General features: G+C 51.3%; 1 protein-coding gene across 2 annotated transcripts in view; it reads left to right on the top strand.

The window, feature by feature from the left end:
- The first annotated feature begins 119 nt into the window (after window positions 1-119).
- The window catches only part of B3GNTL1 (UDP-GlcNAc:betaGal beta-1,3-N-acetylglucosaminyltransferase-like 1), a 50361-nt gene continuing 32135 nt past the window's right edge, over window positions 120-18345 (top strand). For both annotated transcript variants that reach the window (XM_005883655.2, XM_014531256.1), the window contains exons 1-6: window positions 120-147; window positions 1225-1341; window positions 1439-1538; window positions 3709-3773; window positions 10565-10630; window positions 14521-14616. In XM_005883655.2, the coding sequence (XP_005883717.1) occupies window positions 133-147; window positions 1225-1341; window positions 1439-1538; window positions 3709-3773; window positions 10565-10630; window positions 14521-14616 (459 nt within the window). In that variant the 5' untranslated portion in view covers window positions 120-132. The remainder of the gene's footprint in view (window positions 148-1224; window positions 1342-1438; window positions 1539-3708; window positions 3774-10564; window positions 10631-14520; window positions 14617-18345) is intronic.

The raw sequence follows: 18345 nt of genomic DNA, 5'->3' as shown, positions 1-18345 counted from the left end.
ATGCGGGCTCAAGTGGTAGGTGGCCGCGCCCCCCCCGCTCTCGTCCCCTTTCGTCCCCCTCCCTCCCGCCTCTGTGTCCGGGTACGGTCCCCACCTCCTCTGGGCTTGCCTGTGGTCTCCGCGGAGGAGGCCATGCGGGCTCAAGTGGTAGGTGGCCGCGCCGCCCCCGCTCTCGTCCCCTTTCGTCCCCCTCCCTCCCGCCTCTGTGTCCGGGTACGGTCCCCACCTCCTCTGGGCTTGCCTCGGGTGGTCTCCGCCCAAAGTCCCCCGCTCCGGCGGAGCGCGGACGGACCGAGTCCAGGCCCCTGTGACAGATATTCCCGTCATGCTTTGTCTGGTAGACCTTGAATAGACAGGTTCTTTTTTTCTTTTTCTTGAAAAAAACAATTCCCCAAAATGAAGCAAGTGCACGGAACTACTCTGTGATTGACACGCGCTGGGTCAGAGCCCCCGGAGAACACAGAATTGTGTGTTCATGCTTGTCTCTCTCGGAGCCTCGCGGAACCGTTTCCGCACGGAGGTTTTTGCTGTGACACATTCATCCTCGTGCGGCGTGTGCAGGTGTCTCCGCCTCGGCACGTGCGCCCCTGGGTGGTCTGCGTTGCTGAATGTGTGAATGTGCACGGTTCACCGGAAGTCGGTTCCGTACACTTTAGAAATTATTGTTTTATCTGTGCTCTCGGAGAAAAGGGCACGACCATCTGCTGAATGCGTAGAGCAGCGGGAGAGGGCGGGAGTCCCCTCCCCGTCCCAGCACCCGCCCCCGCCCGGATGAAGCATGTGGAGGGGTCTTTAAAGGGTTTCTTTGTTGCTTCTCCAACATCCTGGTTTACCGAACACGAGCATCCCACCCAGAAAAGGACCCCTCGGTTATTTTCATGACTGGGTTGAAAGATGCGCAGATGCTTGTATCAACCACAATGATGGTGTTTCTGGCCAAGTGATTGGAAACATGAATTTGCCCTGGAATCGGGAACATTTTTTAAGCCTTTCAGATTTTTGTTTCCTTTTCAAAAGAATCCCCAAAACCAATTCAGGGACATGTAACATGAAATACATCTCCTGGAACCAGAGATTGAAGAACGTGGAGAGAAGGCATAGTCTGTGTCCGAACATTCTTTCCCTGGAAGCCTGGTTTTGGGTTATTTTGTCACGTGTGGTCCTGCGGGAAATGAGTGTGTTCAGTGTTCACACTATTTGATAACCCATTTCTCTGGATTCCAGTCTGTGATCCTCCCCGTCCACAATGCGGAGCCCTGGTTGGACGAGTGCTTGAGGTCTGTTTTGCAGCAGGACTTCGAAGGCTCCATGGAGCTCTCGGTTTTTAATGATGCCAGTAAGGTACTTATGAGCTTCCCGTTGACAATCCCCCCATGCGAGTCACGTTGGACTCCTCTGATGGGAGTTTCCTGACCTGCCAATGCCTTCTTGCTTTCAGGACAAGTCTATGGCTATCATTGAAAAATGGAAAGTGAAGCTAGAAGGTTCCGGTATCCTCGTAGTCATTGGAGGGCACGATTCTCCTTCTCCCAGAGGAGGTCAGTTACCATATGCTTAGCTTATTATTCAGCTGTAATGAATGGTTTTTTAATCTACTTATATACATAGGTAGTTTTGTGTTTTTTAAATCCTGTTGAAAAGCATCCTGAGTAATACTTAAGTTGACCACTTACTAAGTTGGTTAGAGTGTCCCCAGATATACCAAGGTTGCAGGTTCGACCCCCAGTCAGGGCACATATAAGAATCAACCAATGAGTGCATAAACAAGTGGAGCAACAAGTCCATGTGTGTCTCTCTCTCCCTCTCTCTCTTTAAAAAAAATAAAATCAATAAATAAAAACGTTTTGTCTTTCATAAAATACTTTTTATTGATTAGCTATAACTAGAGCTATATCACATTTGAATGTATTCTACTAATGACAAAAGAATTTGTTGTAATATTGTGAAAAAGAAAACGGAGTCATCCTGCTGTCTTTCTGAAATTAGGTAAGGCAGATCCCATATTACACATAACAAAATGGAGTTAATTTGATTATGTCTGAAAGGACATCTTTTCCTGTAACAGTATTTTCTTAAATAGGAAATATTGGATAACATAGATCCAAAGTATCTATTTTCAGGATTCCTGGGTTACTTTAACTGGATTAAGGTTCATTTATTATCATTTTCTATCACAGTAGAGCAAAACATTTCTTAATAATGTGATTACTTGCTAAAATAAAAATAAAACACAATCCCACCCTCTTCTCCAGGAGTAAGGAATGTTGATGCCATACTGTGGCCTGAGTTTTTTCTGCTGTGACCATGACAACCGGCTCCCCTCACAAAGGGTCGGGCCTCCCCAAACATCAGGCCCTGGCACAAACATTTGACTTTCTTCAAGGCAATAATATTAAAGCAAATTCCTTGTCTTTGCCAAACAGAAGATTCATTGTGGGAAACTTCCAGGTCCTTAGTGAGCAGCGTTTTCCTTCATCACTCAAATGCTTGGGTTTGATTTTCCCCTTCTAAACCCAATTCTAATAAGCAACTTTTAAAACAGAACTCATAATTTAAATGTGATTGTGGAAAGTCTCTTCCTATTTTTCAGTTTCCACGTGCTGCTCTTTGGTTTTGATTCCCATGAGGTCTTTCTCTGGGCCTTCCTCGCTTTGCAGTGATGATGGAGATTTAGCCACAGCTGTTTCGGTGATGGCTGCTAAGCCGTCCCCAGGGGTCAGGAGCCCCTCGCTCTGCCTGCCTCTGCACTTGCTTCTCTGCCTTGTTATCCTGTAGTTTGTTGAAATCTGGGACCCTGCTGCTGACTGGCTTGGGTTGGCTGAGCTCTGGGATTAAAGCTAGAAATTAAGCTGCTACCCTTTGTGAAAACAGCACTGCGCTGGGTCAGCCTTTGATGACCAGAGTGAGGGCAGATGGCTGTTAGTTGTCCCTACTTCTCTGTTGCAGCTGGTTGACTTTGGTGCTCCAGAGCAGCTAACAGGAAGGACCTGCCCTCTCTCTCTCCACCTTGGAGAGGTGCTCTCCATTAGCGATAAACCTGGAAGTACCTTGGGTGTGGCCGGAAACACTTTGCTAGTGTCCCCTGGGCACCTACCACCTTCTCCAGGTTGACGTGGTTTTGAGCACCAGAGGGATTGAGTGTGTTAACTTTGCACACATCTGTTTTGCTTTGTGTCACTTTTCTTGGTGGCACCGAATCTGTAACTGTCTAGTTAACACGACTCAGGTGTCAGCAACCTCTTCTCTAGGGAGAGTGGTTGTTGTGCCCCTTAAAGTCTCCTCAGCCCCTTCTTTTGGGACTAAATGCCTCCTCCAATCTGCCCTGCCCTCAGCACCCAGACTGAGCTTGTCCAGCGTTAATTTCTGCACAGCATTCCCTACTGAGAAGCCGTTCCGGCTGGCCCTTTCTCCTCAGCCCAACAGCAGTTCCTGCAGAAGCGGGCGGAGCTTACCTGCCCTGGGCAGCCTGGAGCTCCCACACGGCCCTGGTGCTGGGGGCCATTCGCGGGTTAGCGTCGTGCTTATTGTATCAGCCGCTAAACATGGAGCCTGCTTTTCTCCCTCCCCTTCCTCCTACGGCTAACCTGATCCCCTCTTGGTAGCGTAGAATGCTCCCAGTATTCCTGTAGTACATGTTACATAGTTTTATGAACAAGAGTACCATCGAAGATTGAATCATAAAAGAGCTTTTGTTTTCTTTTTAAACAGTCGGATATTCTAAAAACCAAGCAATAGCACAGAGCTCAGGGTCTTACCTGTGCTTTTTGGATTCGGTAAGTAACTCTTTGTTTTATTGCTAAGATATATATATATATATGTGTGTGTATATATATATATATATTTTTTACACACACACACACACACACACACACATATATGTTGAATAATTAATCTTACATTTTAGTGTGGTTCTTGACAAAAGCTTCTAATGTATTATAATTAGAACTTTTAAGGTAAATAGGTTTTTGCTGTTTAATTACCATAGCACTTAATGAGTTAAGTTTTGATAAATTGGATTACATAAAAAAGCAAAACCGCATAGCAGAGCACCATATAAAGAAAAATGAAGATAAACTGGGAAGATGTGGACAAATACAATACTAAAAAGATTAATAGCCTTAAGAATAAATAGTTCATGTAAGTTGAGCAAATACAAAGAAATACGGGCGACGACAAATAGGAAAGGACTGGAGTAGGGACTTCACAAAAGTGGACGTGCAAATGACAGGCTTTAAAAAAAAGTTTAAATCATTTGCATGAAACAATTAAATTAGTGAGATGCTGAAAAGCCAGGTTAACAAAGTTTTTTAAAGTTGTAGGTACTCGGGACTTGAAAGGTGTGAGCTGGTACTGTCGATGGCATCATTTTGCATTGTGTCTCAAGAACTGCAAAATGTTTATGCCCTTGACCCCTACATTTCTCCTGTAGGCGCCTCTGAAATTCCAAGAGAGATTTACCTACAAGGAGCTTCAGTGTTTGCTATTAGGATGGGAAATGAGAAACAACAGTACAGGCCAGTGGAGTAATAGTGAAGGTCTATGTGAGGGAATTACTCACCTTTTATGAAAAGTGTTTAATAACATGACAAATGATTATGATTGGTGAAAAGAGAATACGTGATTGCATCTGTAGTGTACACTCAGTGGTGAGGGGTTTTCTCTGTGGTTACTTTGAAGCGCACTTGAAGAGCACTTGCGCTCCTTCCTCGAGTCTGGGGTACAGAGCTCCCAGTCTTCTGTGCATTCCCCGGGGTGGGTGGTGGGGGGTTGTTTTCCTTCTCAAGCTCAGCACTGGCTCAGAGTTCCCACTTGTGCTGAATTAATCCACATAGGAAGCTTCTTTTTGTCTCATATTGACTCAGCCTTTCCCCTGATGACCAGGAACCTATAGACAAGGCTGTGGTACGTGTGGACGTTGGGGAAGATTGTGTGTGTGTGTGTGTGTGTGTGCGCGCGCGTGCGAAACGTAAACTTGCCCATGAAACAGCCCTGCCCTGAAAACAAGACCCCAGCAGAGGCTGCAGCTTCCTGCCCTGCTGCTCTGGTCTCTCATCTTCCTCTTCTTCCTTAGGCTGAAACTCTTCCACTTTCCCTGCTCTCTTGTGGGGACCCTCTGCCACCCCTCTCGCTTTGTCATCTCCTTTCAGATCCTGCTCTGGGCTTATTTTCACACGGATGGACCATCCAACATTTTCATAAACAGTTTCCAACGAAGACAGCTTCACCTACCACATTGACAATTGTGCTTTTATGGCCTTTGGGTGATTTGGTTATTTATTTTTCTCTTTAAGCTTGCTCTTTCTGAAATACTTATAGCGAGCAAGTATTTCTCTCTGATCATCATAATAAAAGGCAAATATGAAAATGGTCATCACATAGTGACGCCTAACGACCAATCAGCAGGGACTGAGGCTGCGTGGCACCTGGTGGGGGGCGGGGGACCTCAGGCCGCACCCCCTGCCCCGGCACCGGGGCCGGGAGACCTAAGGCTGTGCCCCGTGCCCAGCAGGGCTTGACAGGGGTGGGGCCAGCTGGGTCTGGGTCTCCTGCGATTTCGAAGCGCACGGATGGGTGGGGACTTGACTCTGGTCGTGCAGCGCACCCCAGACTCTGACAGGAGGGAGATTTTCATATACATTTTACTAATTTTCTTTCATCTCTGATACGTCTATTATAGAGAAAGGGCATATAGCAATATTAAAATATTTTCTCTAATTAATTCCCTTTTAATGTGCACAAATTTCATGCACCAGGCCACTAGTGACAATATAAACTTCATTTGAACTGGTGATTGGTGCTGGATCGGACCATCTCGTCTTCGAGGGATCTTAAGATCTCCTCAGTATGGAGAGCCCAGCTTGAAGAACTTGGTTCCCGTCTTGGAAGAAGAAGAGAGAAATGCTCAAGTTACCCTCTCCCCAACAGGGTCTCTACTGTAACTTCCTTTTTTTCAATAAAGGGAAGGAAAAAAGACCTAACTGAGGTGATATCCAGGTGGAAGTGTTAGAAAATATGGGGCCTAGATTAGAATGGTGGAACTTTCTATCCAGGAGTCACCAAGTACCAGTAAAGCAGGCGATGGGCGTCAGCAGAGTTGCCACCAACCACAGACCGAGGAGGGCAGAGGAAGGTCCAAAACCACTGCCTGCCGTCATCGGGTGGGAAGCCAGGTCCTTGAAGATGCCCTTTAGCATTTAGGGCCAGAGAGAGAGAAAGAGCAAGTTGGACGCCTGGCCTGCTCAGTCCCGGGGAAGAGTAGAGGGGTGGTCGGAGATGGCGGGGAGCTGTCACAGGACCATCTGCGGAGATGGGGAGGCTGCGGGGTGGGCGTCGGTCAGACAGGAGGGGGTGCAGCTGTCAGACACTGGGAGTTTGAATTGCTCTCAGGGTTCATTTGAAGTAAGTCAATGAAGAATGTAAATAAGTTTGGTTTTCTCAGGATCACTATAAGGGTCCTATAGCTTCTGAACATGGCATCCTAGTATTGTTCCAATTTTCTAGTTTCCATGGTGATTTCCTTGTTTCTAACTTGAGGTCTCAAGAGCACAGACTTGAGTCAGTCATGTTCCTGGTTCAGAAAAGTCTCATCTTTCCTGGTGCCAGCTCCGTTTTGTGTCTGTTTCTGTTGCATGACTGTGTTGCATGTTTATCTTGATAACATTATGAGGACCCATGGACCTGCCGCCCAGAGTGAGCCCACTCAGCCCCCGACCACATCAGCGCCTGCCGCCTCTCCTGCGACCCCAGCCACATGCTGTGGCTCCCCTGCTGAGCCTCGGTCTCTCTACAAATCTAAAGAACTTAATGTAAAAATTTTTTTAGCTGTTTTTAACTTTATAAAAAGAGAATCGGGCTGTATATAATACTTTGGAAATTTAAAACTTCTTTTGTTAAGACTCATCTATTTTGTTGCACGTCATAGTTTATTCAGTTTTTTAAAACTGAGGTGAAATTTATATACAGTGATACACAAGATTTTAATGGGAAAATTGTACAAAATGACAATTTGATGAGTTTTGACAACTGTATTCACTACATAACTAAGGCCCCTGCCAAGATCCAGACTATCCCATCACTCCACATTGCGGGGCTGCCTGTTCTCGAATTCATAGGATGGAACCGTGTAGTATGTACTATTGTTTTTAGCTGTTCACTAGCATAGTGGTCACCCGTGATAGTTGCGTGTTGGTGGTTCATTCTTGGTTGTTATTATCCTTTGTATGAATAGACCACAACTTATTTCTACACTCTCCTGCTGTCCGGCCGGCCCACCTCCTCACCTGCCCCACTGCTGTCCGTGTAGTTTCAGCCACTCGAGCAGACATGATGTGTCTCATTTCGGTTTTAATTACATTCCCCTGGTAGATCATGATGTTGGGCACCTTTTCATGGTTTATTGGCCATTTTTTTGTGAAATGCCTATTCAGATGTTTTGCCTACTTTTTAAAATTGGCTTCCCTTCCTGTTAGTGAGTTAAGAAAGTTTGTTCTTTGTTTGGGACCCTGGTCCTTTGTCAGGTGCATGTACTGTGAGTATTTGCTCCCAGAATGTGGCTTCACTTTTCATAGGTTAGTGGTGTCTTTTGATGAGCAGTTTTACATTTTGATAAGTCAAATGTAATAATTTTTTCTTTTAGAGTTAATTTCTTTCCTAAGAAATCTCTGCTTGCCCCAAAGGAGAAGTTATTCTCTTATGTTTTCTGCCAGTAGCTTATAGCCTTTAGGTTTTATTTAATCTGTTGTCCACGTCCCACTGATTTCTGTGGGTGGTGTGGGGTCGGAAGTGGCTGTTTGTTGTGGTGCTCGGTGGCAGCACTGCTGGCTGAGGAGACTTTTCTCCCGTGAACCGGCCGACGCCTGTGTTGAAAGTCCATTGGCCGTATCAGTGTGGGTTTATTTCCAGTTTTCCCTTCTGTTCTGTTTGTCTGTTGTGGGCACTTGATTCCCTCTGCCTGCTGTACAACATCCCACTGAGCACACACCATCATGTCCTCACCCCTTCTCCTGTCGATGGGCGGGCGGGCTATTTCTATGCCTTTACTCTTGTGAAACATGCCCTGTGAACGTGCCTGTATCACCTTCATTGTCCATGTGGCAGACGTCCTCTTGGGGTCACACCCAGATGTGGACCCCAGGCCGCAGGGACACTGCAGGGGCCATGGGTGGTGGCCTGGGGGCAGGGCCTCTCCAGCGCTGGGACTGCAGGTTCTGCAGTGTTGGCCCGTGAATGGAGGGAGCGGCCTCACTGTGTCCTGGTTTCAGATTGCGCCGAGCACGGTCTATGTTGATGGCCTCGCCAGTTTCCTTTTCTCGTGACATGTTTGCATCTTTTCCCCACTTTTCCTTTTCAAACTTAGAGAAAAGTTGCAAGGACAGGGCAAAGAACTCCGCACACGGCTAGCATTGTGTCCGCCGCCCCGCACCCGTGTGCTTCCTGCGCAGAAGGACATCGGGCCGCATACGTGCTTCGTTATGTTTGCACCAGCACGTTTCAGTTTCTTTGGAGCAGTTGTAAGCGGACACTGTTTTCATTTGTGCCCCATGTGACTGTGATTACGTGGAGACGTGGCTCTCTGTGCTGGTCTCCCATCCTGTGATCCTGCAGCGCTCCCACCAGTGAGGATTCTCCAGGTGCACGACTGCCACCTGCCGTGGAGACAGCTGGCTTCTTCCCTCCTGACCTCTCTCACCTGCTGGCGCGGCGCTGACGGGCGCACATCCTTGCCTCCCACTGTCTCAGCGGGAAGCGTCCACTCTCCCTCAGCGCTGCGCTGGCTGCAGGCACCACCACACTGTGTTCCTGGCCTGCTCAGAGCTTTTACTGTGAACACGTGTTGGGTTTTTTGTCAGATACTTTTTCTGTATCGGTTGGGATTTGCTGGTTTTTAAGTTATGTTTGTTACTGAAGATTTATAAGATTTTTTTTTTCTGTATTCCTAGAATTGGGTGAGCTCTTTTGAAGTGCAGACTCAAGGTTTTTTCAAATGAGATAAATTTTTCTATATTAGTTCTTCGTTTCTTCCCTTTTTATCTTGTTTTTTGCTCTTGGGGTTCTTGCGTTTGAGTGTTAGGTCCTGCAGTCTGCTCCTTTCCCACTGTTGTCTCTTTCTTTGTAATTTTGCCTGTTCATGTCGCAGTTCAACCTTCCAGTTCATGTATTCACCGGGAGCTGTGCTCCCACATGATGATATCGCTGCTGCTTTTAGAGCGAGACTCTCTGCTGTCAGCACAGGCAGCCTTTCCTTGGGTATGAGGGCAGCGTGGAGACTCCCTTCCCGTTTTCTCCTCCAGCAGCTCTGGGCTGCGCCTCACTCTGCTTCCCGGGTCCCCTTAGGTGTTCATGGGTGACTGCAGGCCACGCCAACCTGGCAGAGGTGTGGGAGGAGGTGGTGGCCTCGGCTCCAGGTGGCCCAGGTCCCGCCTCATAGAGCCTTCCCGTTGGCTCCCTCCCCTCGGTCCTCCTACAGCTACGACGTGGGCTGTGGGTCACTAGTTGAGCGATCTGTTAGAGCTCCATGGACGTGGGGTGGCTCACATGTGCTCTGGTGGTTGGCTGCTTTTGCTGTGTCATACTTCAGTCCTGCTGCTGAGAACGTCGCCAGGGTTTGGACAGACTGTTTTCCATTTACCAGGGATGAACGTTCAGTAGTTTCCACTTCCTGGCTGTGATGGACAAGGCCGAGGGACCACCTGTCCGAGAGCTTTCAGCTCTGAGGTGTGTGGGCGGATGGAATTGCTGGTGGCACAGTAACTGCATGTAGCACTTTGAGGAACAGCCAGAATGTTCTCCAAAGTGGCTGCGCCTTCTTACATTCTCACCAGCAATATATGAGAGTTATTTGATTTTTTTTGATACTGTTATAAGTGGCATCATTTAAAAAAACTTGGCAGCTATAAAAAAATTAATTGAACTTTATCAATCTTGTCTCCAGAAACCTTGCTAAATTCACTTTTAATTCTAATATTTCTCTGTAGATTCTCTTGATTGGCTTATATACACAATCTTCCTCTTTCTAACCCTCTATCTTGTATTTCTTTTTCTTGACTTAAGTCTCAGCAATTTGTTAAAGTCGTGAGCATGGCCATTCTTGTCTCCTTCCCCGTCTCAAGATGGAGAGCTGGAACTTTTCCCTATTGAGTATGTTGTTTGCTGTAGGTTTTCTCACATACACTCTTTCTAAAACTAAGTTCCCTTCTAAAAGCTGGAGGAGCACGGGACGCCCTGAGACAGAAGAGGGTCCTAGGCCAGGGTGGAAAAGCTCGACGCTGTGTTTTAGCTGCTCACTCCCCTGCCGCACTGTGAGCCTGTCCCTCTACGCAGTGTCCCTCTGCAGCCATCCCTCCCCAGCTGCCCGCCACACTGCCTGCGCGGCCGGGTCGCCTGCTGCCTGTGCAGCGTGCGAGACCTGCAGTCTGTGGCTGGATCAGTGCCGACCCACAGGATCTGGTCCACTGGGCAGGGTCTGAACTGCCTGTCTGGTCTGTTGCCCGCTTTGCTGGGGGCTGCCTGCCTCTTCCCTTTGTGTCTGTGGCTTCCGTGAGTTAACGTGGGCTCCTCCCTGCAGGACGACGTGATGATGCCTCAGAGGGTGAGGCTGCAGCTCGAAGCCGCCGTCCGGCACCCAACAAGCGTAAGTGCTGACGTCTGGTTCTGTGTTTTCACTGCCTCTGATAAGATTGTCATCACAGCTTTTTTCTTTTATTTATTTGTTTTTCTTGTTAAGAAGAGACCTGCTTATTACTGATAACACTTCATTTGGCTAAAACCGTAAGAAGTTCACACACAAATACCTAACGTGCAAATTCTCACAGGCAGTGTTTATGATACCCCTGGTGTTGTCTTGGGGGAAATGGGAAGATAGTGACAGTAATTATTAAAACAAGGGCACAATTTGAAAAATAATTCATGTTACCTGGCACATTCAGAGGTGTACGTGAAGGGTCATGTTGCCTGGGGGAGGGAGGCCCCACCGGACACAGGTGCAGGCTCTTGCCTGGGTGGCTCTCGGAGACTCATGCAGCATCACGGCCCTGAGCACAACTCCCAGAGTCGGGTCAGCTGTGCTCACTGAGCAGCACAGCCTTTCAGCTCGGAGTCCTCCTGGGTGGAAGGCCGGGTCACGGTGGGACTGCCCTCCCAGGGCACTGTGAGGCCTGCAGGTGTTCTCCTGTGAAGGAGGACATGCCTCCTCGTCGGGGTGGCGCTTGCTGCCTTCTGGTGGGTACAGAGGGTCTCTGGATTTTTGTTCTGTTTTGTTTGATCAGCATCTTTGAAGCTGTGCCCTTGGACATGAACGCAGAGGCTGAGAGCTTCCTGTCACCACGGGGCCTAACAGTCCCTCTCCCACCGGTAGCTCAGTCGTGTTCTCTCTAGAGCAGCTTCCCTGTCGGCTCCAGAGCCAGGCTCTCTAGGACCATCTTCCTGGCACGCGGGGGCCCCTCCTCGGCGGCGTGTGGCTCCTCTCCCTGTAGGAGCCGTGCGCAGGGAGGCGGCCGAGGCCCTGTCCCGTCCTCAGACACTCCCTCTTGTGCTCCTCTCTGAGTGTGCTGGTCCTCCCACTGTGGAGGGCATCCGACCCCGGCGCTGACACGCCCCCTCTCCCCCCGCCCCCCCGGCCTGGAAGGAACAGGTCCCGAAGCTCCAGTGTGGCAGGTCACCGAAGCCGTCAGTGATGGCGGTGCCCACTGCCCTGGCCTCACGTGCTGCTCTGCCCTCGGGCTCTGTGGGTCACGTGCATGTTTTCACAGCTTGGGGTCACCGCTGCCGTGCTCCCCCCTGCGTGGCCCTGCCAGCCCCTCTGCCTGGAGTCCTGGACTCCGCCTGCAGGATGCAGTCACTCCGTATCCCCTGTGGTGCCCCTGCCCCGCGCTGTGCCCGCCCGTGTGCACCTACACTGCCCGGGCCCACCTGTTGGACAGGGCTTTACAGGGCGCAGGGATCCTGTCTCCATTTGTTTTGTGTCTCAGATAAAACACTTGTATCTAGTCAATGCTTGGATGGTAGTCGTGTGCCCCAGCTTGGGGGTCAGGCGTCCCCACGGCAGCGTCCAGCCCATCCAGTGCCCGGCGTGGTGTCGTTGCTGCAGGGGTCGGCCCCTGGAATCTCATGCGGCCACAGCTTCCTCGTGCGTGGGACATCCACCTGATGGAGTCGGCCGACATGCCACCTGCGACAACCTTCCTCACCTAGAGTCCGCCGCCATGGACTCCAGTCACGTCTGCCAAACCCTTCCCAGCAGCACCCAGACAGGGTGTGAAGAACTGTCGGCAGCAGCCTCCTGAGTGCACGCAAGCCCGACTGGGACAGCAGAGGCTGCACGTGGAGCCAGAGCGCAAGGGTGGGAGACCGAGCTGGGAGGACATCTCCAGGGTGTGGAAGCCGAGGGGGCAGGGGGACCCTTCGCAGGAGCTGCAGGCGCCCGGTGGGGCTCTGTGGCTCCCACCAGATCCTGAGAAGGTCACATGGCAAGGAGTCTGAGCGCAGGGCAGGGGTGCGTGCACGGTGCAGAGGTGGGCTCCGCCTCCACGGAGGCTTGTGGACGTCCACAGTCACTGAAGATGTCATGTCTCACCACTTCCTGGTTGGGAAAGAAGTCGGAAAACATGTTTGGACACAGCGTTGGGACAGTTACTGCTCCTAGGAGCCACGTGGGTACATCGTCCAGCTCTGGACAGTGGGCTGGACCTGCAACCTTCAGGCCCTGGTCATCGGGCATCATTGGATTCCTCTGTGGGGTCAGTAGACTGGCCTCCAGCCCCAGTGACGTGAAAGGAGATATTAGATGCACACGCCTTGTGGTCTCGCTCGTTTGCTGGGAAGAGGAAGAGGAGTGGGAAGAAGCCCTGGATGGACTTCTGCTCACAGGTCGTCCACAGGGCAGTGCAGGTGCAGGTTTGCAGAAGGTTCTCTCTGGTCTGACAGGTGTGACGGAATTACAGGTGGCACGACTCCGGAGGAGCAGCCCAGCTTTTCCGAGTTTAAACTGCACTGACGGCCAAGCTAACTGCTTCTGCCTGTCCATGCTAATCGTGTGACCCTGCAACAGTCACAGGCACGGCCCCGCCCCGCGAGGACGACGCTGTGTTTGAGCAGTTGGGTGAGCCGTCCTCATGGGGACGCCGTGTCTTCCTTCCGAGTGACTGCCACACCGCGGTTCCTAGCATTGAAATGTGGCCCACGTGGAAGCTGCTACGGCCCCTGGCACCCGTGTGGGCGCTATCGAGAGCGAGCTGCTTTCAGAGACGTTGCTGTCCACCTTCTTCATTTTCATACTGAAAACAAACACGATCAGCTCCTTAATGAAATTACTTCGGGCAAGTAATTAGTCCTGCAGGCAAGACTCAGATGGACCACGATGCCTGGGGACGCAAGGAGTTTGGAAAAAGGCAGCCTGCGTCTGTTCCTCATGCTGTAACTTAAACTACCTTGGTCTGCATTTTACAAAGTTCAAGGCTGAGCTTTTCTTGCTCGCCATCTACTCGAGTTCATGCTCAGGAGGAACTCTGCCTCCTCCTGCCAGTGCTCCTGGCTGGCGGCTGGTGCTGCTCTGTGGGGCCAGCTCCTGCCTTGCAGGTTTTCAGTGGAGACCGATGTCCTCACGGTCTGGCTGCATCAGAACAAAGCAGCTTTAGAGAGCTCGTTACTGTGGGGTTGGATTTTTTTTTTAATCATGACCTACAAAACCTTAATTTGCGGTTGCTGATTGGTGGTTTTGTCGAGTGTATCATATATTTAGTTCGGAAAGAATGAAGTGAATGCTAAGTATATGCTTGCCCTTGGCCACTGTTTTCTGAAAGCAGGTTACAAGAAAGCCACTTCATTGTGAAGGCAAGGCCCTGTGGTGGCTTCCACAAATGGTGCAGCTGCATAGTCTCTGCAGAATGTCTGGGCGTCACTAGGCAGCCCCACTGTGGCATTTGTCCAGCACGTACTGAACCTTTCCGAGCAGAGATCAGCTATGGGGCCGGAGCTGGGGTGCAGGGGCACCTTGCCAAGGAGGGCAGCATCCTGGAGCACTCCCAGCCCATGTTGACGGCTTTTGGGACAGATGGACCCTTGGTAGGATGTCTCCGAGGTCAGCGAGTTCCCAGGGAGCTCAGTACGAGCAATAAGCTCGTGAACATCCTGCCAGGGGCCCCGCGTCGAGGGGATGCTGGGCACCTCTGTCTTTGCAGCACCATGTGGAGCAGAAGCAAGGACAGCACCACCACGGGCTACAGATGAGCCAGCGCATGCCCTGTAGCGAGCACACGGCCTCTGCCCTGGAGCATCAGAGTCTCTGGAGGGTGAAATTCTTGGTGTGCGGCCCCTGTGTGCCATCACCCGTCACCTGTCACTCGAGAGGACACAGGCCACCTTGCGTGTACAGGGCTGTGGGCAGAGCAGCAGGGTCCCTCCTCCTCCCTTGTTCCCAGAAGCTCTCCCTAACCCGGCCCAGAGGTGCCCACTGGTGCCAGGTGAGAGGTAGACACACAGGTGTGTGCACCCAGGAACTCACAGAGACTCTCTTCCACTTCACAGATCATAGGCTGCCAAGTGAGGAGAGAGCCCCCCAACTCCACGGAGCGGTACACGCGCTGGATCAACCAGCTGGCGCCTGAGCAGCTGCTCACTCAGGTACTTGTTGCCCAGCCTGGGAGCTGGCCACACTCCCTGGAGAGACGCCGCTTATGCTGGCAGCCGGGGCTTGGTTCATCCTTTAGCACCTGTTTGCCCACGCCCAGGGTGTGCCAACGCTCACTGGGGAAGGGGGAGCATTTCAGAGGAGCCAGAGGGCAGGAGCCTGGGAGTGGGGCAGAGCAGCCCAGAGGGGGACTGGGTGGAGCACAGGGGTGTGACTGGGCAGGGCCAAGCTTTGGGCAGGTGGAGGGTGGTGTCAGATGGACACACTGCCGGGGCTGGGGCTGGAAGCTGAGGTGCAGCATCTGGGTGGGGCTGCTCTGAAGGGGGTCAGGTCTGGTTCTGAGCTGCAAAGAGGCCTGGGTTGAAAGCAAACTGGAAACCACCTGTGAGGGGTGTGGGACTGCTGGGGACGGCTGGCGGGGGAGGGGGGCAGCCACCCCACTCCCAGGACGTGGCTCCAGAAGCCTGGAAAGGTACCCCTGCCCGTGTGGTGGGGGCCGATGCTGACATGTAGCTCACACAGCGATTCCCGTGGCCCTGGCATGTAGCTCACACAGCGATTCCCGTGGCCCTGGCGTGTAAAAAATGCTTTTTACTAAACTGAATTTTGGAACTCGGTGTAAGGGACGATGTGTATGATCATTTTCTCCTGAGGTTAGAGTTGCTGGTGATTCTGGCTCTGGCGTCCCGTCCCCGAGTCACCGTGATGCAGAGCGTGCCCTGGTGACAGCGCCAGCACCCTGGCCCTTTCTCTGCCAGGAGGGGCTGTGGGGCTCACGACTCCAGGACGGGCCCATCGTGCACGCACCCTCAGGACATGACTCATGGGTTCTTTTTCTGTTTTTCTGAACAAGGGAGCACAGGAGACCTGGCAAGAGCTGCCAGGCCAGTGGTCCCCGGGCACTCGGTGCTGCCGGGCGGGCGGGCTGGCAGGTCCCCCAGGGATGGAGCTGCTGAGTTGGACTTGTGACCTGTTTGATTTTCTGGTAGAATGAGACTCAGGCAAAAACTGTAACTACGCACAGAGGGTGTAATTTAAACGCAGCAGGCACCGTCTCAGCCAGAAATACAAGGTCTGGGCTGAGGGCGTACAGGAAGCCTCCCCATCCTGCATCACAGAAGCAGTTACGTATCATGCTCGTCACGGTGTTTTCTTTAGCAGGTCAGGGAGCTTAACGTCTGAAGTTTCTCGAGATAAATTGAAGACAGTATTTCTTAACGAAGTCATTTCTCAACCATTAGTTACAGAAAACCACGATTTAATCAGGCGAACGCCACCAGGTGGGTCCTTCCGTGTTCATAGTCTACACCAGTGATGGCGAACCTTTGGAGCTCGGCGTGTCAGCATTTTGAAAAACCCTAACTTAACTCTGATGCCGTGTCACATATAGAAATTTTTTGATATTTGCAACCATAGTAAAACAAAGGTTTGTATTTTTGATATTTATTTTATATATTTAAATGCCATTTAACAAAGAAAAATCAACCAAAAAAATGAGTTTGCCATCACTGGTCTACACCATCCCCTCTGTGCCCACTCCCAGCATCTTTCCTCTTCTCGTGAGAACACCTTGGGTTAGGGCCTACCTTACAGTCACCTCCTACGTATAGTCCCCTTGGTGGTTAGGCTGTCACGTGGGCTCCAGGCCACAGCACGGACACCCTCCTCGTGCTCCTCGACCTGGCGGCTCGTCCTTGTAGATGGCAGGGCAGCTCCGCCATGAAAGCTCCCAGCCCACGTGGACCAGGCTGGGCTCAGGCTCCGCCTGGGGCTCTCCTAGGGCTCTGGGCACGGTGTTTCACCTCATCAGTACCGGTCACCTGGTCCCAGACTGCCTGACGATGTGCTGGCCATGGTGACCAGCTGCCGAGGAGGACCCAGGAGAGGAGAGTTTGAGAGGATGCTCTTGAGTGGGCACGGTGCCAGCAGGGTGGAGGCGAGAGGTCAGCTTACCTTGTGGGGTCAGCAGCGGTGATGATGGGAGCCAGGGGCCCCCGGCTGGCCCTGGAAGGTCTCTGCGACGTCCTGGCCCTGAGGTTGAGGGCTGAGGCCACACTGCAGGTCAGTCAGCAGGGGGCCTGCTGAGAGGGCACTGGTGTCTCGATCCCGTCAGGCGTTTCCAATCAGAATGGAGCGGGTGCCGTGGGCCAGTTGCCGCCCCGGAGGCCCCAGGCCTTCCATCAGCTGGGTGATCTCTGTGGCCCTGTTTTACTTCCGTAAAATGCAAGGGTTTAAGCCCAACACCCAGAGCCTCGGGCCGACTGCTCTATGGCACCTTGCAGCGTGCACGGGTGACATCCCGCAGTCGGCCCCACGGTCTGGCATGGCCATAGCACAATGGTTGGAACCCGCTGGTTTGTGTAAAACCAGGACATTTCACTCTTCTTTGATCTCCATGTGTCTTTTTCTAGAAAGTTTGTCCTTGAAGCCCAATGGTTTTTACCTAACTCTAACCAATCAGCATTTATGAAATTTAAAATCGGACTGTGCTCTGACATGGTGCAGCTGTGTCGTTTTCTTCACTTTCTCTGTTGACGGGAGTGTCTTAAAGTGGTGGCTGTGGTGCAGGCCCAATAGGAACGAGCGACGTTTCACCTGGGGCAGTAGAGAGCTCACCAGCCTCCCCTAACACCACTGAGAAGGGGAGCTGACTGGTAATGGCCGTGCCTTTATTAAATCCAGAAGCCATAGGTTTTGGATTTCACATCAAAGTTTATTCTTGTTGCTATGTGGGTGTTAAATGTCAGAATCCTGGAAAACTTGTTATCTATCTAAAGATAGTCTTCCAACAAATTAGAATTTAGAAATAAGGATAATAAGCCACAGAAATCTGGAAATGAGTCATGTAAACTTTGTTCTTTCTCTGTAAGAATCCTATCACTTCCTGCAGAGACACAGTTAATGAGGCCTGTGAATTTCTCTAACTGCTCGTCCTCTCTGACTCCAGGCTTCTCCTCTGTGAATAAACACCGAGCGAGTGTGCAGCCCGTAGTCCGTCCTTTCTCTTCCTGAAAGCGGTCCCCTTTGTCTGCTGCGTCCACGCGTCCTTCCGCGCCTTCCTCAAGGGCCACGGCAGGTTTGCTGGTGGCATAGGGGGTTTGTTCCCGTTTGTTCTGCATCTGAAACATCTTGGGATAGACTTTCAAGGATTGAGAACTACATACAATTCACTTTTGCGAAGTGCACCTTCTGTTGGCATAAAACCAGGGGAGAGCCCCAAACTCCCAGGTTCCCAGAACAGCGCCTGGGCCTGCGAGGCCTCACATGGGAGCCCTTGTTGACAAAGTTCTAAGAAACGGGATTATCTGATTTTTCAGTTGGTGACACAAACAGGGAGTGACAGCTTGAGAGTGAAGAGAAGGCGAAAATCGAAAAGGATTCGAAAGTCCCAGCAGTCTCACTGGAGGGAAGGGCGTGGCTTTGGTGACAGGTGGGGGGCAGCCCGAAGTGAAGCCCACTGCCCGGCTCTGTCCACCGCGGGGGAAGCCGCAGGGGGCTGACCCAGGAAAAGGGAGCTGCTGGCCTGTCTGTGTTTGGCCTGGGGCCTGGTTTTGACACTGAATGTCCAACAGGCCACTCCTCCCGCTCCTCCTCGCGGCCCAGAGTGCCCTCTGCTGGGCCTGCGTGGAGCTCGAGTCTCCCTGAGTCATCATCTGAGCAACAGGTTCAGTTACCCATTATTTACCTACATATGAAAGAATGAAAAAATCAAGCTTAAGAGC

The sequence above is a fragment of the Myotis brandtii genome, unplaced genomic scaffold (assembly GCF_000412655.1).
Source record: "Myotis brandtii unplaced genomic scaffold, ASM41265v1 scaffold797, whole genome shotgun sequence".
Taxonomy (NCBI): Eukaryota; Metazoa; Chordata; class Mammalia; order Chiroptera; family Vespertilionidae; genus Myotis; species Myotis brandtii.
This window is presented reverse-complemented; position numbering and strand designations above follow the sequence as displayed.